At 43.8% G+C, this 27,047-nt stretch overlaps 1 protein-coding gene across 1 annotated transcript in view; it reads left to right on the forward strand.

Annotated features, from left to right (window-relative positions):
- The window catches only part of PTPN13 (protein tyrosine phosphatase non-receptor type 13), a 162,142-nt gene that overhangs the window by 126,672 nt on the left and 8,423 nt on the right, over positions 1-27,047 (forward strand). The window contains exons 25-43 of the mRNA XM_081925517.1: positions 903-996; positions 1,682-1,767; positions 2,899-3,061; positions 5,349-5,563; positions 5,656-5,754; positions 6,836-7,200; positions 8,410-8,584; positions 9,831-9,989; positions 11,890-12,061; positions 12,152-12,362; positions 13,166-13,236; positions 13,811-13,872; positions 14,855-14,963; positions 16,095-16,229; positions 17,860-17,939; positions 18,449-18,504; positions 19,710-19,813; positions 21,853-22,001; positions 22,601-22,691. Coding sequence (XP_081781643.1) covers positions 903-996; positions 1,682-1,767; positions 2,899-3,061; positions 5,349-5,563; positions 5,656-5,754; positions 6,836-7,200; positions 8,410-8,584; positions 9,831-9,989; positions 11,890-12,061; positions 12,152-12,362; positions 13,166-13,236; positions 13,811-13,872; positions 14,855-14,963; positions 16,095-16,229; positions 17,860-17,939; positions 18,449-18,504; positions 19,710-19,813; positions 21,853-22,001; positions 22,601-22,691 — 2,596 coding nt within the window. The remainder of the gene's footprint in view (positions 1-902; positions 997-1,681; positions 1,768-2,898; positions 3,062-5,348; positions 5,564-5,655; positions 5,755-6,835; positions 7,201-8,409; positions 8,585-9,830; positions 9,990-11,889; positions 12,062-12,151; positions 12,363-13,165; positions 13,237-13,810; positions 13,873-14,854; positions 14,964-16,094; positions 16,230-17,859; positions 17,940-18,448; positions 18,505-19,709; positions 19,814-21,852; positions 22,002-22,600; positions 22,692-27,047) is intronic.

Raw genomic sequence — 27,047 nt, forward strand, 5'->3', positions numbered from 1 at the left:
GACCTAATGGTCAGGGGTCCCTTTACCTTTAAGCATACGTAAAATAAGTCTGCTAGTTTAAAAGCATAGGAAGTGGACACTCTTAAAGAAGGAGTAGCCTTTTGCTGAAAGCAGAGATGGGGAACCTGTAGCCCTCCAGTTGTTACTGAGCTACACCTCCCATCGTCATTGGCCGTGCTGGCTGGGTCAATGGGAGTGGGAGGCCAACAGTTCTGAAGAGCCTCAGATCCCTCCAGTTTAGGGATTCATAGACCCCCTTCTTGCTCAAGAACCACGTTTCTTAAAGTGGACAGGTTCCCCCCTCCCCCGATTGTGCTTTCTGCAATGTTGTGCAAAAAGAAATCCAACAATTGAGCTTTTCCCTTTTTGGAGCTGCAGCAGTGCGGAAAGCTTCACCTGTTGGATTCTTGCCTGTCGTGCAGCAGTTAAAGGCACAGTAAACTTAGCAGGAAATAGTGGCCAAACTGCATTTTCAAACCCACCACCCAGCCTACTGAAGTTTCCTTTTTCCCCCCGAACTGAGCTTTCCATAACTCAAGAGGAAGACGTGCACCTTAGTTTTCCCCTCTCTGTGTCTGTCTGTATCTGAATGACATGCATGATATACCCTCAGACTCATGCTTTGTTAACCTTCACAAATATTCTCAATAGTTCTGTTACCAGAACTTTAAACTAGAATTCTGTACCCAGAAGAAGCCTTGGGAACCATCTCTCTGCTTGCATGGGGCTCAAAAAAGAAAAGGAAAAAAATAATTCCTTCTGGGTTTCATTTTCGGCTGCCGCTTGTCCTTGCTGATAGCCTGCATGAGTATGTTCTCGATTCCTTTAAAGGATTGGGTTGGTTTTTGGATATCTGACTTTCCATTAAGGTCGTAACATTCGTTCAATTTATTAATCTGCAGGGTGGTGTGAACACGAACGTGAGGCATGGAGGCCTGTATGTAAAAGCTGTTATTCCTAAGGGAGCAGCTGAAGCTGATGGTAGAATTCAAAAAGGCAAGTATAATTAACCTTTATTTTCACGTTGGGGTTTTGCAGCTTCCTAAATAGCCGGGATTCTTGGAGAAAAGTGGGGCACTTAGTTGGGCCTATCAAGACCCTACCAGTCTCGGTAGCTGTTTAGGACCTCAGTGTACAGAGGTAGCATATTTCTGGATATCAGATGCTGGGGGCAGGGATAGCTGGTCAGATTCAGGGACATTTGGCAGCCCACTATTGGAAACAGGACGCTGGTCTTGACGGACCCTTGACCTGGCCGAGAAGGTTCTGTTCATGTTTTCATTCCACTGGTGCTTTATCCTGCACAAGTCTTTCTCAAATGAATGGCTATTGACTGGAGCTGAGAGAGGATATTTACCGTATTTTTCGCTCTATAAGACGCACCAGACCACAAGACGCTCCTAGTTTTTGGAGGAGGAAAACAAGAAAAAAAATATTCTGAATCTCAGAAGCCAGAACAGCAAGAGGGATCACTGTGCAGTGAAAGCAGCAATTCCTCTTGCTGTTCTGGCTTCTGGGATAGCTGCGCAGCCTGCATTCGCTCCATAAGACGCACACACATTCCCCCTTACTTTTTAGGAGGGGAAAAGTGAGTCTTATAGAGCAAAAAATACGGTATTTCGTTGGGTTGTGCTTAGCCTCTGCTTACGGGATTCCTATAACCCTTTGTTGTTGGTTCTAGGTGACCGTGTGCTTTCTGTCAACGGGGTTACTTTGGAAGGAGCTACCCATAAACAAGCTGTAGAAATCCTGAGGAATACTGGCCAGGTAGGAGGTTTTACAGCCTTGTTTCTCTGGGGCCAATTCCCATGTTGCATTTCTAAGTTGCAGGAAGTTCCTGGGAGGAGGAATGACTATTGCTTCTGCCACCATCCACCAAGCCATTCTCAGTCATAGCAGAAGTGGCTTGCTTATTCTGGCAGCCACTGCTCTCCCCCGTGTGGCAAAAGCAGGAGCTGCCAGAGTATTCACAGGAACCGTGGCTTTTGAAACGTTAGGCTGTGCTGCTGCTATCTTCAAAGATATGGTCAGGTATGTGGTAGCTCTTCCAGAACTGTGTGGCAAAGGTCAAGCTAATCCTGGCACCGTCCACATATTCTGGCTGCTGCTGCAATGCAGGGCTACTTCCATATTTGAGGTTCTATACCCAGTAGTGATGTATGGAAGTGAGAGCTGGACCATAAAGAAGGCTGATCGCCGAAGAATTGATGCTTTTGAATTATGATTCCGGAGGAGACTCTTGAGAGTCCCATGGACTGCAAGAAGATCAAACCTATCCATTCTGAAGGAAATCAGCACTGAGTGCTCACTGGAAGGACAAATCCTGAAGCTGAGGCTCCAATACTTTGGCCACCTCATGAGAAGAGAAGACTCCCTGGAAAATACCCCGATATTGGGAAAGATGGAGGGCACAAGGAGAAGGGGATGATAGAGGACGAGATGGTTGGACAATGTTCTTGAAGCTACTAACATGAGTTTGACCAAATTGCGGGAGGCAGTGGAAGACAGGAGTGCCTGGCGTGCTCTGGTCCATGGGGTCATGAAGAGTCGGACATGACTAAACAACTAAACAACAACAACAACTGGCAGAGGCAAGACTCAAATGCAAGCATTCATTTCTTAGGAGATTTGCGACGTGAATTGGTTATCCATTCAAGAAAATTATTCACAAATCATTTCATCCGCTGATACCCTCATCCATGAGCTGGTCAGAAGAGTTGTGTCTTTTCCTGTTTCCTAAAAGGAAACAATGGTGCGGCGACATGCACCTCAGTTGCGGGGAGAGCATTCCACAGGTGTGGAGCCAACACTAAAAAGGCCCTGGTGCTGCATACTTCATCCTGTGCTGCTCTTTTCTTTTATTTCCATGGCTAAGTGTCTGTACGCTTGTTCCTGCAGGAGGTTCGCCTCGTGTTGGAAAAGGGCCAGCCTCCAGCCGCCAGAGTCCATGCTCCAGTTACGCCACAGTGCACACCTCCAAACCAGCCCAATCACAGGGAGGCCCCAGAAAGACCTGTGAAGAAAATGACGCATGCCAGAGACTACAACTTTGTCACTGACGGTGAGATTCTGTCGGAATGCAAAGTGGGCTTGAGCCTCAATGGGTTATTTTTACCTCTAGAATGGCAGGCCAGTGGACTGAGACATAACATGACATTAGAACGACTGCAGTGTCAAGCCCTTTGAGTAGAATTGCCTGATTGATTGATTGATTGATTGATTGTATTTCTATTCCATTTTACAGTCAAATGAATACCAGTCAATTGGCTTACACGCAACAAATAAATATCCATAATAATAGAATAAAATATCACAAGTACAGTGTGAATCATATCATATAATTAACAGATTATCATTAAAACAATTGCCATCTATAAAACACTATTAACAGTAACAAAAAATAACTGGTACTTCAGTTTTTGAGCGTCTCAGAAGCCAAATGTTTCGGAACCTGATTGTTGAAAACGCGGAAGTAATTGCTTTCGTTTTCGAACGTGCCACGGAAGTCAAACGGCTTCTGCATTTTTAAATTTTTTCTCCATTGATTTTGCCGACCGCCTTTTGCACCTCAGTTGTCAAACGTTTCGGAAGTCAAACAGTCTTCCGGAACGGATTACGTTTGACAGCCGAGGTACCACTGTTTATGATTAACAAATCACTAGGGCATTTAGAATCATTATTAACAAAATAACTTTAAAAATAAACTAAACGCTATTAAGTTTACACACACACACTCCTTCTTCCAATGACTCATAATCTTTCACTCTATTCAGTTCATTAAAATAATAGTGGCCCTACAGGGCTGGTCCATGAGCTCAATTAAACCATTTGGATGAAACAGTAATGACTGTAATTATTATTAGCCCGCTTCTCCTTCAAGCAAAAATCATCGCTTACTTGCTTACCTGACCTACCTGTTCTCTGTTTTCATCACTTCCAGTTCTCCTTTTTTCCCCTTCCTATGGCCCCATTCGCACTATACATTTAAAGCACTATGACACCATTTTAAACAGCCTCACCTTCCCCAAAGAATCTTGGGAACACCATAATAATAATAATAATTTATTATTTATATTCCGCCCATATGGCTGGGTTTCCCCAGCCACTCTGGGCGGCTCCCAACACAATATTAAAAACAAGATAAAACATCAAACATTAAAAACTTCCCTAAGCAGGGCTGCCTTCAAATGTCTTTTAAAAGTCAGATAGTTGTTTATTTCCTTGACATCTGATGGGAGGATGTTCCACAGGGCGGGTGCCACTACCGAGAAGGCCCTCTACCTGGTTCCCTGTAACCTCACTTCTCACAGTGAGGGAACTGCCAGAAGGCCTTCGGAGCTGGACCTCAGTGTCCGGGCAGAACGATGGGGGTTAAGGGTTTGTTAAGGGTGTTGAGAGCTGTTAGGAAGCCCTTGTTCCCCTCACAGATCTACAATTCTCAAGAGTTCCCTGGGAAGGATTGATTGTTAAAGCACATTGTAGCTCTTTGGGGGAGATAGCGACTTCTTAACAACTCTCATCAACCTTTACAGACTTTTTAGTTGTCATTACTGATGTTCGTTTCAGTTTTCCTGCTTGAGACTTGGTTGCCATTGAAAGTAAACCGGGCCCCTCGTGTAAAGAGTAAATTCCTATCTATTAGTGTGTTTATTCATGTCCTGGGTTGTTCGGTTTGGTTTTTCGTTATCACTTGCCCTATGTTCCAAAGGAATTAAATTATGAAGGTTTGTATTTGTACCCTTTCTCCCAGTAGTTATTGTTCACGTTTGACACCCTCCATTGTGCACTCTTCCACGTGGCTCGGACTGCATCCACACCTATGTTTAAAGCACTATGGTACCACTTCAACTGTCATAGCTTGCCCCCAGTGAATCTTGGGAAGCTACAATTCCCAGAGCGGTTTTGCAATCAACCCCTCCTTCCAGAAAATTCTGGGGATTGCAGCTCTGTGAAGGTAATAACGGTCTAACAACTCTCAGCATCCTTAATAAACTTCAGTTCCCAAGATTCTTTGGGTGAACCCATGGCTGTTAAAGTTGTATCACAGTGGCTTAAATGAATGGTGTGGAAGTAGCCTTGTCTAGTTAATTTCTGGAGTACTGGCTGCTTTCGCTTGATGGACAACTTGTCCCAAGTTTCTGACGAGTGGTATAAAAATGTTCTGTTCTCATACTTCTGCAGCAACCAGAGCATCTTAGGCTGCGTGAGTATCGATTTTTCTGCTTTCCATTTGTTGTGGATGTGTACTTATGCATCTTGGTGCCTGAGGAGAGTGTTTGAAGCATGACCAGCGAGTGAGATCAAGCATCTCCACGTGCCGCAATGACATTCGCCTTTCTTTTCTGCAGACAACACGTTTGAGGTGAAGCTGGTGAAGAACAGCTCGGGCCTAGGCTTCAGTTTCTGCCGAGAGGATAGCGTTTCTCCAGAGCAGCCAGGTTCCAGCATAGTCAGGGTTAAAAAGCTGTTCCCAGGGCAACCGGCTGCAGAAAGCGGACAGATCGAGGTTGGGGACGTCATCCTGAAAGTGAACGGAGCATCTCTAAAAGGACTGTCCCAGCAGGTCAGCACCTCTTTCTGTTCGCTTGCTTCAGTTGTAGACGCACCTTCCTGTTCAGCGTTTGTGCCTGATTTTTGAATCTCTTCTACATCTAGGAGGTTATTTCAGCTCTTAGGGGAACATCTCCCGAAGTCACCCTTCTCCTCTGCCGGGCACTTCCTGGGATACTGCCCGAAATTGACCCTTCTCTGCTGGTAAGAATGGTAGCGCGTTGGGTGTTATGAGTGACTTTTTATGAAAAGGTGCAGCAAAGATTCCATTACAGTGGTACCTCAGGTTACATACGCTTCAGGTTACAGACTCAGTGAACCCAGAAATATTACCTCGGGTTAAGAACTTTGCTTCAGGATGAGAACAGAAATTGTGCTCCGGCAGTGCGGCAGCAGCTGGAGGCCCCATTAGCTAAAGTGGTGCTTCAGGTTAAGAACAGTTTCAGGTTAAGAACGGACCTCCGGAACGAATTAAGTATGTAACCAGAGGTACCACTGTATTATTATTATTATTATTATTATTATTTGCATACCGTTCTTCATCCGTAGCTCTCAGGGCGGTTCGCAACATAAAATTACAATATAAAAAAACACAAAATATAGAATAAAAACAAAAACAGAGCAATAATCCCCTCCTCCTGAAATCACATTTAAAAGGGTATAGGGCAGGTGTGTCCAAAGTTCGTTTTGGGGCCCCAATCCTGCCCGTCAGTTTAATCTGGCCCCGTGGCGGTTTATTTCCTGAGGTAAAGTCCTAAAAAAACCCTCAACAACTTCAATCCTAAATAAAGCTCAGCAACTTCCATCCTAAAAAAAAGGTTAACAACTTTGGTCAGCCCCCATGGCCCTTCACTTCATCAAATCTGGCCCTCTTGGAAAACGGTTTGGACACCACTGGTATAGGGTGATAATCAGCCAAAGGCCTGGTTGAAGAGGAACGTTTTCGCCTAAAGAAGTATAACGAAGGCGCCAGCCGAATCACCCTGGGGAGAGCATTCTTCAAACGGGGAGCCACTGCAGAAAAGGCCTGTTCTTGTGTTGCCACCCTCCAGACCTCGTCGAGGAGGCATTAGAAGAAGGGCCTTGGATGCTGATCGCAAAGCCTGGGTTGGTTCATATGGGGAGAGGCGGTCCTTTTAAGCTTCACCCAAACAATAAGTGTTTTTACTAATCTGGTGTAGGAGTTTAATAGCCTCCAAAGTACTTTGTGACACCCGCTCTCTGAAACCGCAGCCGACATGCTTGGTCCCCTTTCTGCCATACTTCCTTGTCCTTTTTCTTCCAGACTCCTATCCATTCCCCTCAGCAGATTTTCCCTGATGTCAGCAAAGGCAACCATCAGCAACCTAACGGGGAGCAAGACGACAGCTCTGACGAAAACGAAGCCATGGACAAGGACAGGAAGCGGATCAAGTCCCCCTCTCGAAGGGACAGCTACAGCGACAGCAGCGGGAGCGGAGGGGAGGAGCTTCCTGCAAATGCGGCCCAGATAGCGAGCACAAAATGGAGCTCCGCCCTGTACCAAAACCCCAACAAATCATCAGCTGAGGCATCTAGTCCTTATGAAACGCCCTGCAGCCAAGAGGAAACTATTCGCACTATATATTGTGCTCCGCATGAGACACCAGGGAAACCAGAAACTGAGAACAGGCATGTGCTGTTGGCTCGTTTCGTTAAATTAATTTAGTCATATAGTTTGGTTTTTAACATGATAAGTTGTGAGTCCTGCTAGACTCGAAGGAGGAAACCATGTTTGCTGTGCATCTAACATTCCCCATTCATGTCTAAAATGGGGTTTGAGGTGAAATCCTAATTTTTGCATCCGTTTCAGTTGGGGGTGGGATTGCAGTTGCAGCAAGAGAGCAACGAATTCCTCTCTTTCATCCAAACCCTGTTCTGATAACTGAAAAGGGACTGACTTAAGAGAAAAATGCCTGGGCCGATTGACTGCAGAGAGGTAACTCTAGGGTAGGGAGGGAGGGAAAATTTAACTCCATTTGCATCTGAAGGCGAGCTTACTAATTCATGCTTTCCAAAGCAACACACGAACCAAAACACTGTCACCTTTCAAAATTCGCACCTCTGAATTTTGCAATTCAGCTCTCCGGCCAGGTAATGTGTCCAAAAGTACATATACTAGGGTAAATATAAAACACGTGTATTAGTGGAAATGATATGCATGCATTCCATTAGGGGGATTTAGTTTGCAAGAATGTGTGCATTTGGTAAAATTGCATATAGAGAAGTGTGTAATTTAGGGGTTGTTTTCAGGAAAACGCTGGTGAATTTTCACAAGGACTGTTAAAAAATAAATTTGCAAACTGAAGTGGAAGTATGGAGAGCTGAACTTAAGACTGGAAAAGCTAGAAACTGAGAGGAACCAAAATTGGCATATTCACCAAACCCTAGCCTTGAGGGTTCAGCTCCCTTCACCCACACACCACTTTTGATTGAAAAATAATGTCCCAGTCCTGCTATTCATTCAGAGCACCGACTTTCCATGCAGAGGGTACTGAGTTCAATCCATGGCATCTCTAGGTATGGCTGGGAGAGACCCCTGCCCAGTCAATGCAAACAGCACTGTGCTAAATGGATAATGGTCTGACTCCTACATTCCCATGTAGGTGAACAGGGCAAACACATAGCTACAATGTGGCTACCTCCATCTCCTCTGCTTTGGCCGTGTGGATGGTCTTTTAAACCAGTGAACTGCCCTGAGGATCCCATTTCAGAATCAAGAGATGGGTTAAAAATATAATCAATAAATTGCCACCGTTGCAATTTCAACCCTCCTCCAGAGGCATTGGAGCCAACCTAAATTTTGATTCCTTTCTTCGTCTTCTTTTCCTTTTCCTTTAGTAACCCGCCGTCTCTTCTCCCAATGGATTTGCCACCAATATCAAGATGTCGCACCTTCACATCTGGTTCAGCGGACGAGAAATACAGCTGCTCCGTCTCTGAGCTCGTGGCAGCGCCAGGAGGCCTTGCGTCGCTTTTGAGCCAGCTTGAAAAACACGCCGATGAATATGAACCAGTAATGTCCCACTTTTCATTCTCAGTAGTTGGAGGGGGGGTCGCGTGTTTTTTTAGGTTTGTGCAAACACGGCAAAGCGCTACAGTTTACCCGGTTGCAGCCCAGTGGACTTTTGCGCCATCTGTGCCAATTTGCAGATCTACCTTACTTTGTTCCATGTTGTTTTATTTTTATTGAAATACTCTGCTGCTTCTCTAGTCAGTTGGGACCTCCCCTACTCCCTTGCAGATGCTTTTAGGTAAAAGTGAAAACACCAGCTGATCCAAACAGGGATGTTTCCTTGCCTATTGGATCTAAATTTCATATTTAAAAAGAAATATCTGCAAGTAGATTTCAAATGGGCTCCAGGTACAAACTGCAGAAGCTATTTTTAGTGCATCCACTTAGAAACTGCCCAAAAAACACCTGTGACAAGAATACCTGACCTCAATTATCTCCTCCTTTGTGTCATGCTATCTTGAACTATCCTTGTGTATTGGGAACGAGTGGATCAGTCTATTTCTGTCTCATGTCAGTTTTGCACATATTCATTCATAGATCTTCTCCGTCCTGTTTCCACACATTAATCTGCAATTTTTTTAAGAATCCAAACAGAAACCCATATTTTAAAATATCGGTTGATGTTCACATTGATTAACATGACTAAGTTAGAGCCATTTGTTTCAGTGGGTATTCTCTGATTAAAGACTAGTTGAATACCATCCATTTTGTCTCAATTTGCATATTTCTAAACATGCTTTATGCTTAAAATACAGTGGTACCTGGGGTTAAGTACTTAATTCGTTCCGGAGGTCCATTCTTAACGAGAAACTGTTCTTAACCTGAAGCACCACTTTAGCTAACGGGGCCTCCTGCTGCCGCTGAGCCGCCGGAGCACGATTTCTGTTCTCATCCTGAAGCAAAGTTCTTAACCAGAGGTAATATTTATGGGTTAGCGGAGTCTGTAACCTGAAGCGTATGTAACCTGAAATGTATGTAACCTGAGGTACCACTGTATACTGTTTTAAAAATGCAGAACATTTTTGAGCCAACAACTACATTGCAAAATTCAGAGGAAAATCTAAGGGAGAGTTATGTTCTGATCTGCACGTTAGTCCAGGAGGTACAAATTGGTTTGTTCACAGAAATTGCAATCCTCAAATACCACCACACAGATAGATAACACATGCAGATCTATGTAGCTGTGTATGTGTATTGTGTTGCTAGTTCTTAGTCTGAAACGTTCTGAAAATGTGCTTCCTTCCAGGAGGTGGAGCTCCATGTAGTGCTGACTAAATCAGAGAAGGGTAGCCTTGGTTTCACTGTGACCAAAGGCAATGATAACGTTGGCTGTTACATCCATGATGTCGTTCAAGACCCTGCCAAAAGTGATGGGAGGTTACAACCCGGAGATCGACTGATCAAGGTGAGTTGGGATGAAGCAGAAGAAAAAGGACCGCTTGGTTTGTTTCCTGTTACGTTGCAAAACAAATCCACAAAGGGTGCAGAGGGTGGCAACACGAGAACAGTGGCTCCCCATTTGTGGACTACTCTCCCCAGGGAGACTCACCTGGCACCTTCATTACATATCTTTAGGTGCCAGGCAAAAGCTTTCCTCTTGTTATTATGCTCTGTGTCTTTGAAGGGCATGGGACGCAGGTGGCACTGTGGGTTAAACCACAGAGCCTAGGACTTGCCGATCAGAAGGTCAGCGGTTCAAATCCCCGCGACAGGGTGAGCTCCCATTGCTCGGTCCCTGCTCCTGCCAACCTAGCAGTTCGAAAGCACGTCAAAGTGCAAGTAGATAAATAGGTACCACTCCGGCGGGAAGGTAAACGACGTTTCCATGTGCTGCTCTGGTTCGCCAGAAGTGGCTTAGTCATGCTGGCCACATGACCCGGAAGCTGTACGCCGGCTCCCTCGGCCAATAAAGCGAGATGAGCGCTGCAACCCCAGAGTCGGCCACGACTGGACCTAATGGTCAGGGGTCCCTTTACCTTTTATCTTTGAAGGGCAATATATAAATTCAATAAATAAATAAAATTAAAAGATAAAACTTGGGGAAAAGGCAAAACAGCAGCACTGAGGCTGTTGCTGCAGCAGACTAAAGATGTTTGCAGTGGGCTAAAGGATTTGCAGTGGCCGTGCATATAGCCTGGTCTGCTGGAGAAACATCTCAAACCTAAAAGTTTCCACGATGGCCTTGTTAGTTTAGATTTAGCTACAGTGGCTGTCAGTGCAAGAACAGTTTACTTAACGATAGCTTGTGACGGCCGCATTGGTTGTACACGTCCTTTCCAAGGGCGCATTGCTGGTTCCTTTCAGAAGTAGTATTCCAACAAGCATTTAGACTTTCTCAAGGTGATTTGCCTCTATGCATTTTTGATGTTATCCTTCTGAGTGCTTGCTTTGATGCTGGTTTTTATTATGTATTATTTGGTGCTGTTATATACTATATAGTGCTGTGCACCTTTTCTCTAATTTTGCTTCTTGCAAGTTCCTTTGAACATGTTTTATGAGGAAAAAATGGGATATAAATTAACTGATTTTCACCGAGAAGATGCTAGTATCCAGTGGCATAGCGTGGGGGGTGCAGGAGGGGCCGGCCGCACCGGGCGCAACATCTGGGGGTTAGGGTTAGGGGGCGCAAATCCACAGGTTAGGGGGCGCAAATTACTTGCCTTGCCCCAGGTGCTGACAACCCACGCTACGCCACTGCTAGTATCCTAATTCATACTGTTTGTAGTTCCCTCTTCCAAACTTCAGTGTTTGTATCTTGTAGTGTGTGTGTGTCTGTGTGTGATTGCCTCACCTGCACGGGTCCTTGTGCAAATCCCATGTGTTTTTGTAAACAGCTTTGAATCTACAATCAAGTGGTATATAAAATTTGTGCAATAAGTAAATAAATAAAATGTCTGCCCCCTCTCCCCCCCTTCCTCAATCACCATGACAGGCATCTGAAGAAGTGTGCATGCACACGAAAGCTTATACCAAGAACAAATTTAGTTGGTCTCTAAGGTGCTACTGGAAAATTTATATATATATATTTCAACCATGACAGGCATTCATCATAATAATGTTAATAATAATTTATTATTTATACCCCGCCCATCGGGCTAGGTTTCCCCAGCCACTCTGGGCGGCTTCCAACTGAATATTAAAAACAATACAGCATCAAACATTTTAAAACTTCCCTAAACAATTGTCTTTTAAAAGTAAAATAATAGTGCCAGACAATCATTTCACTGTCTGGAAATGCTGCTTAGGTTGTTTAAACCATTGCCACCTCTCAGATCTCTCTCTTTCTTTGATATTCATCTTCACAGGTTAATGATACAGATGTCACTAACATGAGCCACACAGATGCTGTCAGTTTCCTCCGAGCTGCTCCAAAGACAGTCAGGCTGGTACTTGGGCGTGTTTTGGAGACACCCAAGTTTCCCATGCTGCCACATCTACTGCCTGACATTACCTTGACATGCCATAAAGAAGAACTGGGTAATCCAAACTTTCATGGCATCTGCCCATCTGTCCTCTTTTGTTTTGCAAAAGCAAAATATGTATGGTGCTATTTCTTTTCCCCTCCAGGCATCTCCCTTGCAGGTGGTCACGACAGCCTTTATCAAGTGTTATACATTAGCGATATCGCTCCAAAATCTGCCGCAGCCGTAGAAGGGACTCTTCGTGCCTTGGATGTCATCCATTACATTAATGGGATCAGCACCCAGGGCATGACTTTGAAAGAAGCAAAGAGGACGCTGGAGATGTCGCTTCCAACAGTGGTCTTGAAAGCAACAAGGTACTTCTTAGGAATGGCTAAATGCTGTACTGTTTATTTTCTTTATTCCTGCCTTCCTTCCATGATGCAGCTCAAGGTGGCCTACATGCAGTCTTCCTTCCAGGCACCTGACAAGAGCCCGGTCGGCTTAATTTAAGTAATGTACTGTAGATTCCAGCATACTAGGCAACTGGGCGTATAAGACGACCCCCCAAATTGGCAGCTGCCAATTTGGGGGGTCGACTTATACGCCCAGTCTTATACGCGGCAGCAGCAGTGGGCGACGGGCTCCGCGCCAGGAGAAAGATGCCCGGCGAAGCTGCCCAGCGATGCTAAGCTGGCTTTCTCCTGGCGTGGAGCCCACCACCCACTGCTGCTGCCCAGCAAACCCATTCCTAGCATATAAGATGACCCCCGACTTTTTGGAGGATTTTCCGGGGTTAAAAAGTCATCTTATACGCCAGAATCTACGGTACATATATTTTGGGCTCAGATTAAGACATGCTGAGGCCTTAAACTGTGTCACGTTTCAGAGGCCCCATAACACAGTGCCCCTTTTTTGTAGTGCTAAGAGAAAAGAGTAACGAAAATAAGAATAACCAAGTTTCATATTTGCATATGTACCAGAACATAGGCAAGGATGCAACTAGAAGCAAACCATCAAATTAAAGCATGTATATTGAAAGTTTTGGTCAATCCAGCACAGAGATCACATGTGATCTCTTCCCAGTTAATAATGTGGTGAAGAATTGCACGTCTTGAGTACAGACAGATTTCAGGTATATTTTGTACTAACTGTGCTTAAGAGTTTCTTATTTTCTCAGGGATGGCCATCCGGTGTTTCCAAGGTCCAAAGGCCCCGATAACTCATGTCCAAGGTCAATAAAGCATAATGGTAAGGGCATAAATGTATACAAGTTTTACAAGTTGATTTCCTATTGTGCTGTGCATAGTTTCTCAAAAGTGGCAACAAGAGCATGGGCCTTTTCTATGGTGACTCCCTTGACTGTGGAATGCTCTGCTCAGAGAGGCTCACCTGGCGCCATCATTACATGTCTTTAGGCACCAGGAAAAAACATTCCTCTTTACCCAAGCCTATGGCTATTAAATAGTCTATGACTTGTGAAAATGTGGGGGAGAAGAGTGTTATTATGATGACTATTTTATTATTATTAGGCTGTCCATCAGTTTGCTTTCTATTTTTATTATGTTTTTATCATTGATGCTCCGTAATGCGTTTTTAATGATGTACACCGACCAGTGGGATCTTCTGATAAAGGGTGGTATTTAAATTGAAATAAATAATAATAATAATAATAGCAGCAGCAACAACAACAACAACCTCAAAATTACATTTAAGAAAGATAATAACTTTTAATCGCAAGATGGCTAAATTTCAAGTTACAATTTGATACCTATTGGTTTGTTGGAAAATAACAAATCATGCAATTTCTACACTCTTCTCGTAGGTCATTTACTTGGAGACCCCTATGGCAAAGCAGAAATAGGACCTGAGGCATATGCACCAAAAGTAAGTAACTGAGAACAGTTACTCTCTCCCCTTGTTGCTGCAGCTGGAGGAATTGTGTCGCACAATGAAATGTTTGTGTTTTAAAGGGGAACAGCTTTGCGCAGGGCAAATTTACATCAGTGGTGATCTTGGCTGTTCACATGGTCTTCAGCTTGTCAACAGCTGGAGCTGGATCCAGCAGATTCCCTTCCCTTTGAAGAAAGCGTATTCTTCTGGCAGATGAAATCTGTTTCTGACAGAGGAAATTCCTTCTGCTAGTGGGAGAAAACCTTCCCATCCAGCATTTTTGACTGTTATTATTAAATACCAAGTATTTAAGCACAAGTAGACATGAATCAGATAATGCCATTTACTGGATTTTTTAAATATTAGATTAGTCAAGTTTTGAAGCATCTGGAAAAGTTTATTTAAAATTTGCATCTTTGATGATATCAGACTAGCCTCCTTCCTCTGTCTTTCTGTAAGGCGAGTCAATCAATTATTTAGCATTACCTAAAAGTGCAGCTTCCCTCATTTCTTTGTACCGCCCCTGCTTTTGAATTCAGAGAGAAACCATAGTCGACTCTTAGGCCTGAACTTGGCAGGTTTTGCCTGCAAACCAGAACTGGAAACCACTATCAAACCATGGTTTCCAATTCTGGTTTGTGGATATAGGCTATGGTTTGTACCAATCACAGCTTGCCTAGTTCAGATGTTAATAGCAAACCATTTTCAATTGGTCAGTCAGCAAGTCAGGGTGGGAAATGGAGCATGTGATTGGAGAAAGGTTCCTTCGTGTAATGACCATGATTTGGTGCTGTCTGAACCATGTCATACCTAGGTTAGATGATGACAGGGATTGAATCTGGGGCCTTCTGCAAGCTACACGTGTGCTCCAGCAGCGAGCTGCATACTTCCCTGAATCGTGGGGCCAAAACACCTAAACCCATATTGCCAGCAGTGCTTAAAAAGAAAACTGATTTATGATTCTTGGTTTTGTTAGGTTAATGGTGAAATGAACAACAGCCACTATCCAAAAGGGCCAGGGAATGTCACCGTATCTAAAGACGTTAGTCAGGCCTCTGATTTTTCCAGCTACAGTAACAACTCAGGTAAGGATGGCAGAGTGGGACAGTTTTGTGTCTCTTACAAAAGCTTTATAGGAGTGCACTGAAACAGTAAAATGAATGAGGGTGCTGTGCCTAAGTATTCTAAGTTGTATTGTCCGGCTTCAGTATAATGTTCTTGAACAATAATGTTGTTAGAACTGTATATTTATTTGGATGCTATTCAACCAAGTCTTACTTAGCGTTGACCCGTTGAACTTACCGTATTTTTCGCTCCATAAGACACACTTTTCCCCTCTTAAAATCTAAAGGGAAATGTCTGTGCGTCTTATGGAGCGAATGTGTGGTCCCTGGGGCTGGGGGGGGGGAACCTGGGCTTCCCCCGCCAGCCCCAACCTGCTCTTTGGGGCTGGGGGTGGGGGAGCTGGGCTTCCCCCACCACCAGCCCCACCAGCCCTGGGGAGGCTTCGCACGGTTATCCCTGGCTTTTGTGGGAGGTGGGAGAAGGGACAGAGCGCGGCTCTCTCACGTCCCCCAGCTCCCGCAAAAGCCCCCAAGAGCCGCGCTCCCTTTAAAGAGCTGTGTGGAGTGTGTGTGTGGCTCATGAAAGGGAGCGCTGAGCAGAGCCTGGGATGCATACAGGCTCTGCACAGCGCTCCCTTTAAATAATATTTTTTCCCCTTGAATTACCCCCCAAAAAAGTAGGTGCACCTCATGGTCAGGTGCGCCTTATGCAGCGAAAAATGTAGTAATCAGTATGGCTGTTAAGTCCGTGATTTTCAATGGGTTTACCACCCAAAGTGCTGTCCGGGTATACATGGTGTTTTGCTGTGAAGAGGCCTCTTCCTCAAGGAGCTTTCGATATAGATTTCCAGATTACACCAGAGGAAGGGTGTGAGAAACATGGAGAAACAGAGACAAGGGTAAATTAGATGAACGCAAGCAATGGTAGCTGAGTAAACTTGCGTAGATCACACAGTCCTATCATGATTTCCTTCTTTTCCGAGGAAGGGGAGGGGAGAGTGAATTTGCTTGCTTCTTTTTCGAGGATTACCTAGCACTGAGAAACAAGAAGAGATTATCTAAAAATTGTATTGCTTTCAGCAAGGGGAGCGGGGCTTGTTCCTCATTTTCTTCTCCGTCAGCAACAGCTATGTGACATTGTTTTACTTAAAGCAGAGGTGCAAGACGATGATTCTTACGATGTGGACGATCACAACGAAGTCATTCAGTACCTTTTAGATGTCGTAGATGAAGAAGCCCAGAACCTGCTAAACCGTAGTAACGCCGCATCTGGGAACCACCTGCCAGGTACAGTCAAGTGAGCCATCGGTGAAAAAAATCCCACTAATAAGAGACCATTCCAGAGTTGATGTACTTCACAAGATTGAATTTTATTAGGCCTGCAACTCATTTCTTACTAGGTCGTCGCTATCTGTGATGCAAATGCCTTGTTAGTGCTAATTTGGTCTGCACGCTCATTAACTTCCAGGGAAGCTTTCTCAGCCAGAAGTTGCTGATAAGCATTGCTTAACCGTTGGCAAAATCCTTGATCTTTAACAGTTGCAGAGTTCTGTCTGATGTAGTTTCAGGCTCAAAGCTGGAGGCTTCCATTTCAGGGTATCTTGGAAAATAAACACCGGTGTGTTGTGTATTTGAAATGTTTGTGTGAGTCTTGCTAAACCGCAACATTTTTTTCCCTTGAGAGAAGGGGCTTTTTGGTGGTGGTGCCTCAGTTGTGATGATGAGTCATGGACTGGCCAGATGCAGAGGACTGGTGGGAGGCACAAGCTGGGGAACCCCCAAGGAAACCCCCAGGGGAAGAAGGCTCGGAGCCAGGGGATTGGTGGTGGGACGATGATGATGAGGGAGAAGAGGGAGCAGGCTGGGAGGAAGAGGTTGTGGCGATCACACAGGGTTCCTGGACGTTTCACCGTCTGTTGATCCCTGTGCCACCACTTTATTTCTCACTGCCACCACCCAGGCCCTACCTGGGACAATACTGAGTCCAGTCAGGGTTAAATTGGAACATAAACTTTTCTTGATTTATTGCAGTTTAACAAGCGTGTGGTTTCATAAATGGTATCAGTCAATTACAATCATGGGGTGCCTATCCAGACCTATAACTTCCACTACCTGCTCTCACTCACTAAACCACCTCTCAGATAGTTACTTGTCTTCCTAGCTCCTAACTGTTCCTGACTCAACTTATTTCGCTACCCTAACTCAACCTACCCACAGACTCTATCCCAATTCACTCCCACTCCAACCAACCACCTTCACACACACCCCCCAGAGCTGGTTTTATAGTCCCTCTGACTCCACCCCCCTGGGTTCTGATTGGGTAACCTGTTTAACTATTTCACCTCCAGCACTCTCATATGTTAACATCACATAGGTGTCAGAGTACTCGTGTATGTGTGTACGTGCGCACACTCAGGCCAACATCTGGTGACAGCAAACAAGCAAAAAAACTAACGAAGCATAATGAAAGTATAAAAGGCTCAGAAATAGGAAAGTCAGAAATAGATCCCTTCACCAAAGTTGGTAGCTTATTTCCCTTCAAACAATTTGCTGAAGAAAAAATAGTGTCTGTGTTTCAGCTGCTGATAGTTGTTTCCTACCCTTAATTTTTGTGCTTGGCAATACTATTCGGATAGCTAAGCATTTAAGGAACAGCAGCTGGACCTTTTCCAAGTTAGCCTCATGGATGTAGTAAGGAATTCTTTTTTCTGGCAGGTCTCCTGTGTCTTTTATTAATTGTGTGGCAGGCAGATGTTCAACCGGGGGAAATCTCCAGCAGCTCCCTCCCCTCCCCCACAGCCCTAACCTTGTTAAATAGTGGCACACACTTGCATTTAGTGAGTGATTAAAGCCTATTGGTCCTGATCATTTGTGTGTTTTTTTCTTATTTTTTGACGCCATGTTTCTCTCCCAGTAGAGGCAAATGGGAAACTTGCAGAAGAGAAATCAGAAGACACAGACTGTGATGGGTCATCGTTGCCTGACGATTTCCCAGAGGTAAAATAAATATGGTAGCAGGAATTTTTTTTATTAAAAAATTGCACTGGTTTTATATGTGTAATTGTTGTATATATGCAGCTATTTTTAATAGTTTTCACTTTTTTATTTTTGCTTTGTCTGTAATTGTTTTATTTGTTTTCATAATTGTATATTTTACCTCCCCCCGGGACCTTACGGTAAAGGGCAGCTTAAAAAATAAAATATAAATGATTAAAATTGTGCATCCTAATCTGCTGATATGTGATTGAAAGCCATCCAAAATATTGACTGTCTGGCAATTCGCATAGTATTATCAACGTCTTTGGCGGGTGTTGTGGTTGTCAGCACAAAATGGTGGCTGTAGGCAGCAAAAAGAAAGAGGTGACGCTATTCTATATTCTCCCATTGCAAAGAAAAGAACTGAATAGAATAAGGCACAGATTTTTTTGCATAAAAGTTTTCTACCTTGCTAGTTCCCTGCTATGTAATTATAATTTATTTTACAAATGTTCTGTTTTTCTCCTTAGCCACCCCAAATGAATGGCTGTGAAGAGTATTGTAATAACAAAAGGATTTCTGAAAGGTGAGGTTTTTTAAAAAATGGAGATATACACAAGGCCAGTCCTCCTTAATTTGGCTCATATTTACTGGTTTTGATAGCTCAAAAAATTGAAATAAAAATACCGTGTGATAATATAGTCTTAGCCACACTTAGTGATATACTTGAAATGGGTGTTTCTTGCTGTTGCATGGAAGCCAACAGCTTGGGCTCCATCTACACTGTGCATTTAAAGCAGCATCATACCACTTTATAAACAGGCATGACATCCCCCAAAGGGTCATGGGAACTGTAGTTAGTTAAGGTTTCCGAAAGGTTTTAGGTAAAGTTAAAGGGACCCCTGACTGTTAGGTCCAGTCGTGGCCGACTCTGGGGTTGCGGCGCTCATCTCGCTTTACTGGCCGAGGGAGCCGGCGTACAGCTTCCGGGTCATGTGGCCAGCATGACTAAGCCGCTTCTGGTGAACCAGAGCAGTGCACAGAAATGCTGTTTACCTTCCCGCTGGAGTGGTACCTATTTATCTGCTTGCACTTTGACGTGCTTTCGAGCTGCTAGGTTGGCAGGAGCAGGGACCGAGCAATGGGAGCTCACCCCGTCGCGGGGATTTGAACCACCGACCTTCTGATCGGCAAGTCCTAGGCTCTGTGGTTTAACCCACAGCGCCACCCGCATCCCTTTTTCTGAAAGGTGTTAGGAGAACCCTATTCCTCTCACAGAGCTACAGTTCTCAGAGTGGTTTAATGATCAGTTCCTCTCCCCAGGAAACTGGAAATTTTAGCACTGTGTGGGGGTAGACAGGTCTTCTAACAACTCTCAGAAGAAGCCTTAACAAGCTGCAGTTCCCAGAATTCTTTGTGGGAAGCCACCCAGTGTATAGTGCTGGTGGGGCCGGATATAATGGGCATATGTTTCCATGTTCCATTCCATATTTCATGTGGCATGCCATGAAGGTCAGGCTTCCTTTGCCTTCTGCAGATTATGCTTCGTTTTCTGTGCCCTCGTAGAATGTCGAATAAGATGGCCATAAAAACACAAATGGAAACTACCTTCCTCACATGAATCATACTAAGAATTGGCATATATAATCTAATTAAGTTGGTAATTCCTACTTTCATTTGAACTTCCATTGCTTGGAACGTTTTGTTTCTCAAGATAATTTTTTGTCCTTTGTGGTGGTGGAATGCAGACACAGTTTTGGGTCTTTTTAAGGAAATGTTTGTATTTTTAAGATTACCCCAGCGGCCTCTGGTGGGTCAGGGAGACGACGATGAGATTACCTGGGGAAGTGACGAGTTACCGATTGAATCAATAAACCAGCAGCAGTCTGTTAAAGGTAAGCAATCAAAGAGAGAGGGGCCAATTCGCAATATTTTTGGTCTTCTGCAGATTACCTGTTTATTCAGTATTCATTCTGATTTGCTTCCACATAGTTTATACAGAGGTTAGATTTTGTCCCATCTTTATTAAACAATTGTTCTGACTCTTATACGGGGCGGTTATAGAACAGCGATGTCCTTGCTGGGTGCTTAAGTCTTTCTGTCAATCATTCAGTCACCCCACACTTATCCTATCACTTCCCTTATCACAAAGACCCGGCTTTCTTTGAAAAGTGGGTTGTTGTTATTATGATGATTAATTAAATTTGCATACCACAATTCCTCTGAAGATCACAGGGTGGTTCGCAACATAAAAATACAAAATGAGAACATAAAATACATAATAAAACAACAACAAACCAATAACCTGCCCCCCTTCCCACAAACACATTTAAAAGGCCATGGAATGTTCAATCAGCAGAAGGCCTAGTTATAGAAAAACATTTTTGCTTGGCAACAGGCAGGTTCCTTAGGGAGAGCATTCCACAAATAGGGAGCCACCACAGAAAAGGCAGGGGACGCGGGTGGTGCTGTGATCTAAACCACAGAGACTAGGACTTGCCGATCAGAAGGTCAGCGGTTCGAATCCCTGCGACGGGGTGAGCTCCCGTTGCTCGGTCCCTGCTCCTGCCAACCTAGCAGTTTGAAAGCACACAGTGCAAGTAGATAAATAGGTACGGCTCCAGCGGGAAGATAAATGGCGTGCCGTGCACAGCTCTGGTTTGCCAGAAGCAGCATAGTCATGCTGGCCACATGACCTGGAAGCTGTATGCCAGCTCCCTCAGCCAGTAAAGCGAGATGAGCGCCGCAACCCCAGCGTCATCCACGACTGGACCTAACGGTCAGGGGTCCCTTTACTTTTACCTTACAGAAAAGGTTTGTTCTCGTGTTGACACCCTCCAAACCTCTTGTGGAGGAGGAACACAAAGAAAGGCCTCACATGATGACCACAGGGTCTGGGATGGTTCATATGGGGAGAGGCGGTCCTGAGCTGTTTAAGGCTTTATAGGTCAAAACTAGCACTTTGAATTGGGCCCAGAAATTGATTGGCAGCCAGTGCAGTAGGCCAGGATTGTGTTACATACTCAAGACATCTTACTCCGGAGAGCAACTCTGGCTGCTGAATCTCTGCACCTGCTGAAGTTTCCAAACTGTCTTTCAAGGCAGCCCCACATATAATATGTTGCAGTAATCTAACCGCTAATCTCCTAGGCCTTTGACTAATTAAACAATCTATAGCCTTTTAAACTGGGAGGGGCTATTGTTTTTGTTTGTTATCATGGTATGTATTTTTTGTGTTTTTTATATTGCAAACCACGCTGTGACCTTCGGATGAAGGGGCAGTATAGAAATTTAATAAATAATAATAATAATAATAATAATAAATAAAATAAAATAAAATACATAGCTACCCCCAAAGAATCCTGGAAACTGGAGCTCAGCTCCCACAGCACTCTTCACAAACACGGTTCTTGGGAACCTTTGGGGTAAAACATGTGATTTTAAAACACGATGTGCTTGTCTCTTCAAGAACTGCCCGTCAACCGCTCGGCACCAATGTTTGAGCTGTAAGACTACGGCTTACAAACCAATCTACCTTGTCTGCAAAATGCAGCGAATTTGCCTGGCATAAAGGGTCTGCACTGTACTCATTGTGCAAGGAACGCTAACAATGCAGATGGTTATTTATTAGTTTCTGTTAAATTTGAGCCGACGTTCACAAAAATCTGAGAAAAGCGCTGTCGATAGCAACCTTTGAAGCACCAAGCATGGAGGGATAATGAGAAACGGGGGGTTGTTTACCACCCAAGTTATATACGGGGAGCCTTTACAAAAGCAATAATCATGATATGTTTTCATCAGCCGCTGACAACTTGAAAGTGGCACGTGCTGCCAGGCAGGCAACTGCTGCTATATTTCATGGGGTGGCAGCATAAGACTGGATTTAGGTGGATTTTTATAGGCGCTCATAAATCCCATCTCCTTCCCGTGCCAGATTGCCCTTTAGTCACCGACGAAGAGCTTGCCGCACTTCCGATCGTCCAAGTCCTTCCTTCGGGCAAATATACAGGGTCCAAATTGAAGTCAACTATCCGGATGCTGCGAGGCCTATTGGAACAAGGTGTCCCTTCAAAAGAGATTGAGGTGAGTGTACACTCTCTTGCGCTGTGGACACAATCCTAAGAGTTGGAAGTAACCCCAAAGGATTCTCAAGTTCAACCCCCTGCAAGGCAAGAATCTCAACTAAAGCATCCATGACAGGTGGCCACCCAACCTCTGCTTAGAAACCTCCTGTTCAGGAGAACCCACAATCCCCCCGGGGAGACTACCCCACTGTCAAACAGCTCTTAGCATCGGAAAGTTCTTCCTGAGGTTTAGGAGGAATCGCCTTTCTTGTAACTTGAAGCCATTGGTTCAGGCTTTCTCCATCTTCCATGTGACAGGCCCTGAGGGACGGCTGTCATGTCTCTTCTCGGAATATGAGAGGAGATAACATGGGAATGCAAACAGGTCTGCTTCACTCACCTCTGATTTTTAGTGGACATTTCCCCTCCGAAAACTCAGGTGGTTTGTTTTTGTTTTATTCCCCTACATTCTTACATGTTTTCTTACACGTACACCATAAAAACTAATCTGCTTACACATACTTTAACCCTGGTTCAGTCTGGTGTTGTTGATTTTCTAAAAAAATTCATGTACATGTATTGTTAAATGATGTTAGTCAACTACATGTCTCATTACAGAATCTTCAAGACCTAAAGCCCTTGGATCAGTGTTTGGTGGGCCAAACAAAGGAAAACAGGAAGAAGAATAGATATAAGAACATACTGCCTTGTGAGTCCTGATTTCCAAAAGGCCATTTGCGGTTTAATTTGTCTCTTTATCCTTTCCTGAAGGGTTTCCGAAGGACCCTCAGCTTGGTAACTGTGCGTGAATTCTCTGTGCTAGGAGATAATCTGTATTGATTGTGTCAATAGAGGTGCGATGGATGTTTCCCAAGGTGGGATTCGGTGAACTGAGGATAAAAGGGAAAGTGAGTCAGTAGGGTGGCTCCTTTGCTGCATGTGGGCCTCGGATCAGTGGCAGGCAAGCCAAAATGGTTACCCAGCCAGCTAAAACACGGTACACCAGCCCTGCATAAGTAGTAGCCCACCTGACGCTTTCACTTCCTGCTTGGGGTTTGGTACCCTTTCTTTCCCCCCGCTTGTTCTCATCCATAGAGGATGGTGGCTTAGTGGGTCACAATCTGCTTGGTCACTTTCAAGAGCCATAGTTTGATATCGGCTGGGATGTTGGGGGGGATATTTTGAATTAAGAAAGCTTCTCTAGGGCTGGAGAAGTGCCAAATTGGAAAGCTGCGTTTAAGCACCAAGACAACAATTCTGTGGGACGTACCAAGGCAGCTACGTGAACCACTTTTGAATAAGAAGGTGGACGATCAGTCATCTAAAATTGATAGAGCTACATCTACTATCAGTAAGTTATCAGATCAGGTTTCCCAGCATACTCAGGCTATTGAGAAATTGCAAGGAGCTACGGCTGAGAACTATAAACTAGCTGCGGAAGCCAATCAAAAAGCTGAGCAAGCGTGCAAAAAGGTTGAGGAGATCAAAGGGGAAGTAAGACCTCTGAAAAGACAGGTAGGAGAACAGCAAGCCTACCTGTCAATGGTGGAACTGAAAAGTAAGGAATGCAATCTTAGGCTGAGGGCCGTCCCAGAACTGGAGCAGGGCAACCTAGAGGAATTTTTGACGCAGTTATTTTCTAAATTTTGGGGGGTTGAGGAAGACAAAGACTTCAAAATTGTGACGGCCTTCAGATTGGGAAGATCGGCTAAGAAAGACAAGTCCAGAGACTGTTTGGTTTGCTTGAGAACAAGAGAGGAAAGAGACAAGATACTAGGCCAACATTTTAAAAAATCTCTGGAAGTTGAAGGCAAAAGAGCAGAAATTTATAGAGACATTCCCAAATATCTGTTGGACCTTAGAGCCTCATATACAGACTTGGCCAAACTGTTAAGGTACAACGCAATTCCTTACAGGTGGGAATTCCCTCAAGGTTTATCATTCACCTATAAAGGAAAGAAGGTAAGAATCAAAACACTAGAGGACCAGCAGAAGTTCCTGTACGACAACGAGGAGGACCTCCAAAAGAGAGCCGCAGATTCTTGGCCTCCACCACCGGGATTACCACCAGGACACGTACCATCTGGAGGCGGACCGGCACCACATCCTTCGGGAACGGAGGATAACATAGATACCCAACTGTGATACTCAAGTACTAGACCAGGATGTCTCTACAGCTTCTTAGTTGGAACATAAATGGCGGGAACTCTCCAGAAAAAAGGAGAAAAGTATTTCATATTTTGAAAAAAGAACAATTGGACATTATCTGCTTGCAAGAAACACATGTGACAAGACTCCACAGAAAAGTGTTAATTAATAAAAGGTTAGGCCAAGAATTTATTTCATCGGACAAAGTTAAGAAAAGAGGAGTGGTGATATATGCAAAGGAGAACTTGTCACCAAAATTTGTATTTAAAGATGAACAGGGCAGAATTTTGGCGGTTGAAATTCAGACACAAGGAGAAAAGTTTTTAATTTTAGGAATCTACGCCCCAAATGAAGGGAAATCGGAATTTTTCAAGAGGCTGCATGAGACTATGCTGGACTATTTGGATTACAACAACATTATCATGTTGGGAGATATGAACGGAGTCGTCTCAGTGAATATGGATAAGTCGCAAAGTGCTAACATAACGAAAGACGGCAGACTACCAAAAACTTTTTTCGAAATGACTGACAATTTGGACTTTACTGATATATGGAGGATCAAGAACCCTCTAGGGAAAGAAGGAACTTTCTTTTCTGAGGCCCACATGACATGGACGCGAATCGACCAAATATGGATAACTAGAGGACTGGCACCTAAGACTAGAAAAGTGGAAATCTGCCCAAAAACCTGCTCCGACCACAATGCTTTGAGAATGGAACTGAGATTAAACACAACCGGATCTTTCAGATGGAAAATGAATGACGCTTTGTTAAGAGATCAGGAGATTGTAAAGAAGGCCCAAAAAGTTTTAAAGGATTATTTTGAAATAAATTTAAAGACAACTGTGGAAAAAAGAACAATCTGGGACGCAAGTAAAGCAGTTATGAGAGGGTTTCTAATACAGCAGAATACGATCAAAAAAAGGCTCTGGAATGAAAAGAAGGAGAAGATTTTGGAGAAAATAAGAGAAGGAGAGAAAAAACTGAGATCCAGGCCTAAATCGAAGGAAGTGTTGAGAGAAGTGAAGTTTTTCCAGGCACAATATTCGAAATTGATAAATCAAGAGGTGGAATGGAAAATTAAACAAATGAAACAAAGATCCTTTGAATCAGCTAATAAGTGTGGGAAGCTGTTGGCTTGGCAGTTGAAAAAGAGACAAAAGCTTAATACAGTTACAAATCTAGAGATTGAAGGGAGAATGGTTCAGAAACCTGAGGAAATTAGAAAGTGTTTCCAGAGATATTTCAGAGAACTTTATTCACAAAGGCCACAAAAAGATTCGGAGGTGGATCAATTTCTCATAACTAATGGATTACAAAAAATACCTCAGGAAATGAGAGCAACCCTGAACTGTAACATTACGCTCCAAGAAATTGAATGCGCCATTCAGAATCTTCAACTAGGCAAGTCTCCAGGACCAGATGGACTCACTTCCAAATACTATAAGGTATTGAAGGACTCTTTGATACAACCACTGTTGGAAGTTTGCAACCAGATTATGGAGGGGAGGAAGGCACCGGAAACGTGGAAAGAAGCTTTCATCACGTTGATACCAAAATTAGAAACTGAAAAAACTCAACTTAAAAACTACCGTCCTATCTCACTCCTAAATGTGGATTACAAAATCTTTGCAGACATTTTGGCAAGTAGGTTTAAGAAAGTATTAAATGAAGTGATTCATAAGGACCAAGCAGGCTTTCTCCCTGGTAGGCATTTATTTGACAACACAAGAAACATCATTGATATTCTGGAATTTTTACAGACAAATTCAAATACAAGAGCGGTGTTGATCTTTATTGATGCGGAGAAAGCCTTTGACAACATTTCTTGGATGTTTATGAAGAAAAATTTGGAAAGGATGGGAGTAGGGCGGGGGTTTGAAAATGGAATAGAAGCAATTTATTCAGAACAAAAAGCTAAATTGATAGTGAACAACGTGGTGACAGAGGAGTTCAAAATTGAAAAAGGGACACGACAGGGGTGCCCTCTGTCTCCTCTGTTGTTTATCTCAGTCCTGGAGGTGCTATTGAACAAGATTAGAAATGACCGGTTGGCACAGGGAATTGTGGTCGGAGAGAAACAATATAAACTGAAAGCATTTGCAGATGACTTGGTACTAACACTACAGGAGCCAGCCTCTAGCACTAAAAGAGCGTTAGAATTAATTTCTGACTTTGGTCGGGTGGCGGGATTTAAGCTGAATAAACAAAAAACTAAAGTTTTAGCAAAAAATTTGACAACTATTGAAATAGAGGAGTTCAGAAAAGAAACGGAATTAAATGTGGTTAAAAAAGTAAAGTATTTAGGGGTGCACTTGACCTCCAAAAACTTGAATTTGTTTAAGGACAATTATGAGAAATGTTGGTCAGAGATTAAAAGAGACTTGGAAACATGGTCAAGACTGAAACTTTCCTTGTTGGGTAGAATAGCTGCTATAAAGATGAATGTATTGCCGAAAATGCTATTTCTGTTTCAGGCCCTCCAGATCGTGGACAAGGTGGAATGTTTTGGAAAATAGCAGAGGGATATTTCTAAATTTGTCTGGCAGGGCAAAAAGCCCCGAATTAAGTTTAAAATACTAACGGATGCGAAAGAAAGAGGGGGGTTTGCCCTGCCGGACTTGAGGTTATATTATGAATCTGCAGCCCTCTGCTGGTTGAAAGATTGGATTTTATTGGAGAACACCGATGTCCTCGACCTGGAAGGATTTGATAACGCTTTTGGGTGGCATGCATATTTGTGGTATGACAAGGTTAAAGTTCATAGATCATTCAAAAACCATATTGTCAGAAGGGCAATTTTTATGGTCTGGTCAAAATATAAAGACTTATTGGAGAGTAAAACTCCGAGGTGGCTCTCACCGATGGAGGCCAAAGCACGGAAAAGACTCAATATGGAGGCCCACTGGCCTAAATA

Source organism: Podarcis melisellensis, assembly GCF_964234715.1.
Source record: "Podarcis melisellensis genome assembly, chromosome: 9".
NCBI lineage: Eukaryota > Metazoa > Chordata > Lepidosauria > Squamata > Lacertidae > Podarcis > Podarcis melisellensis.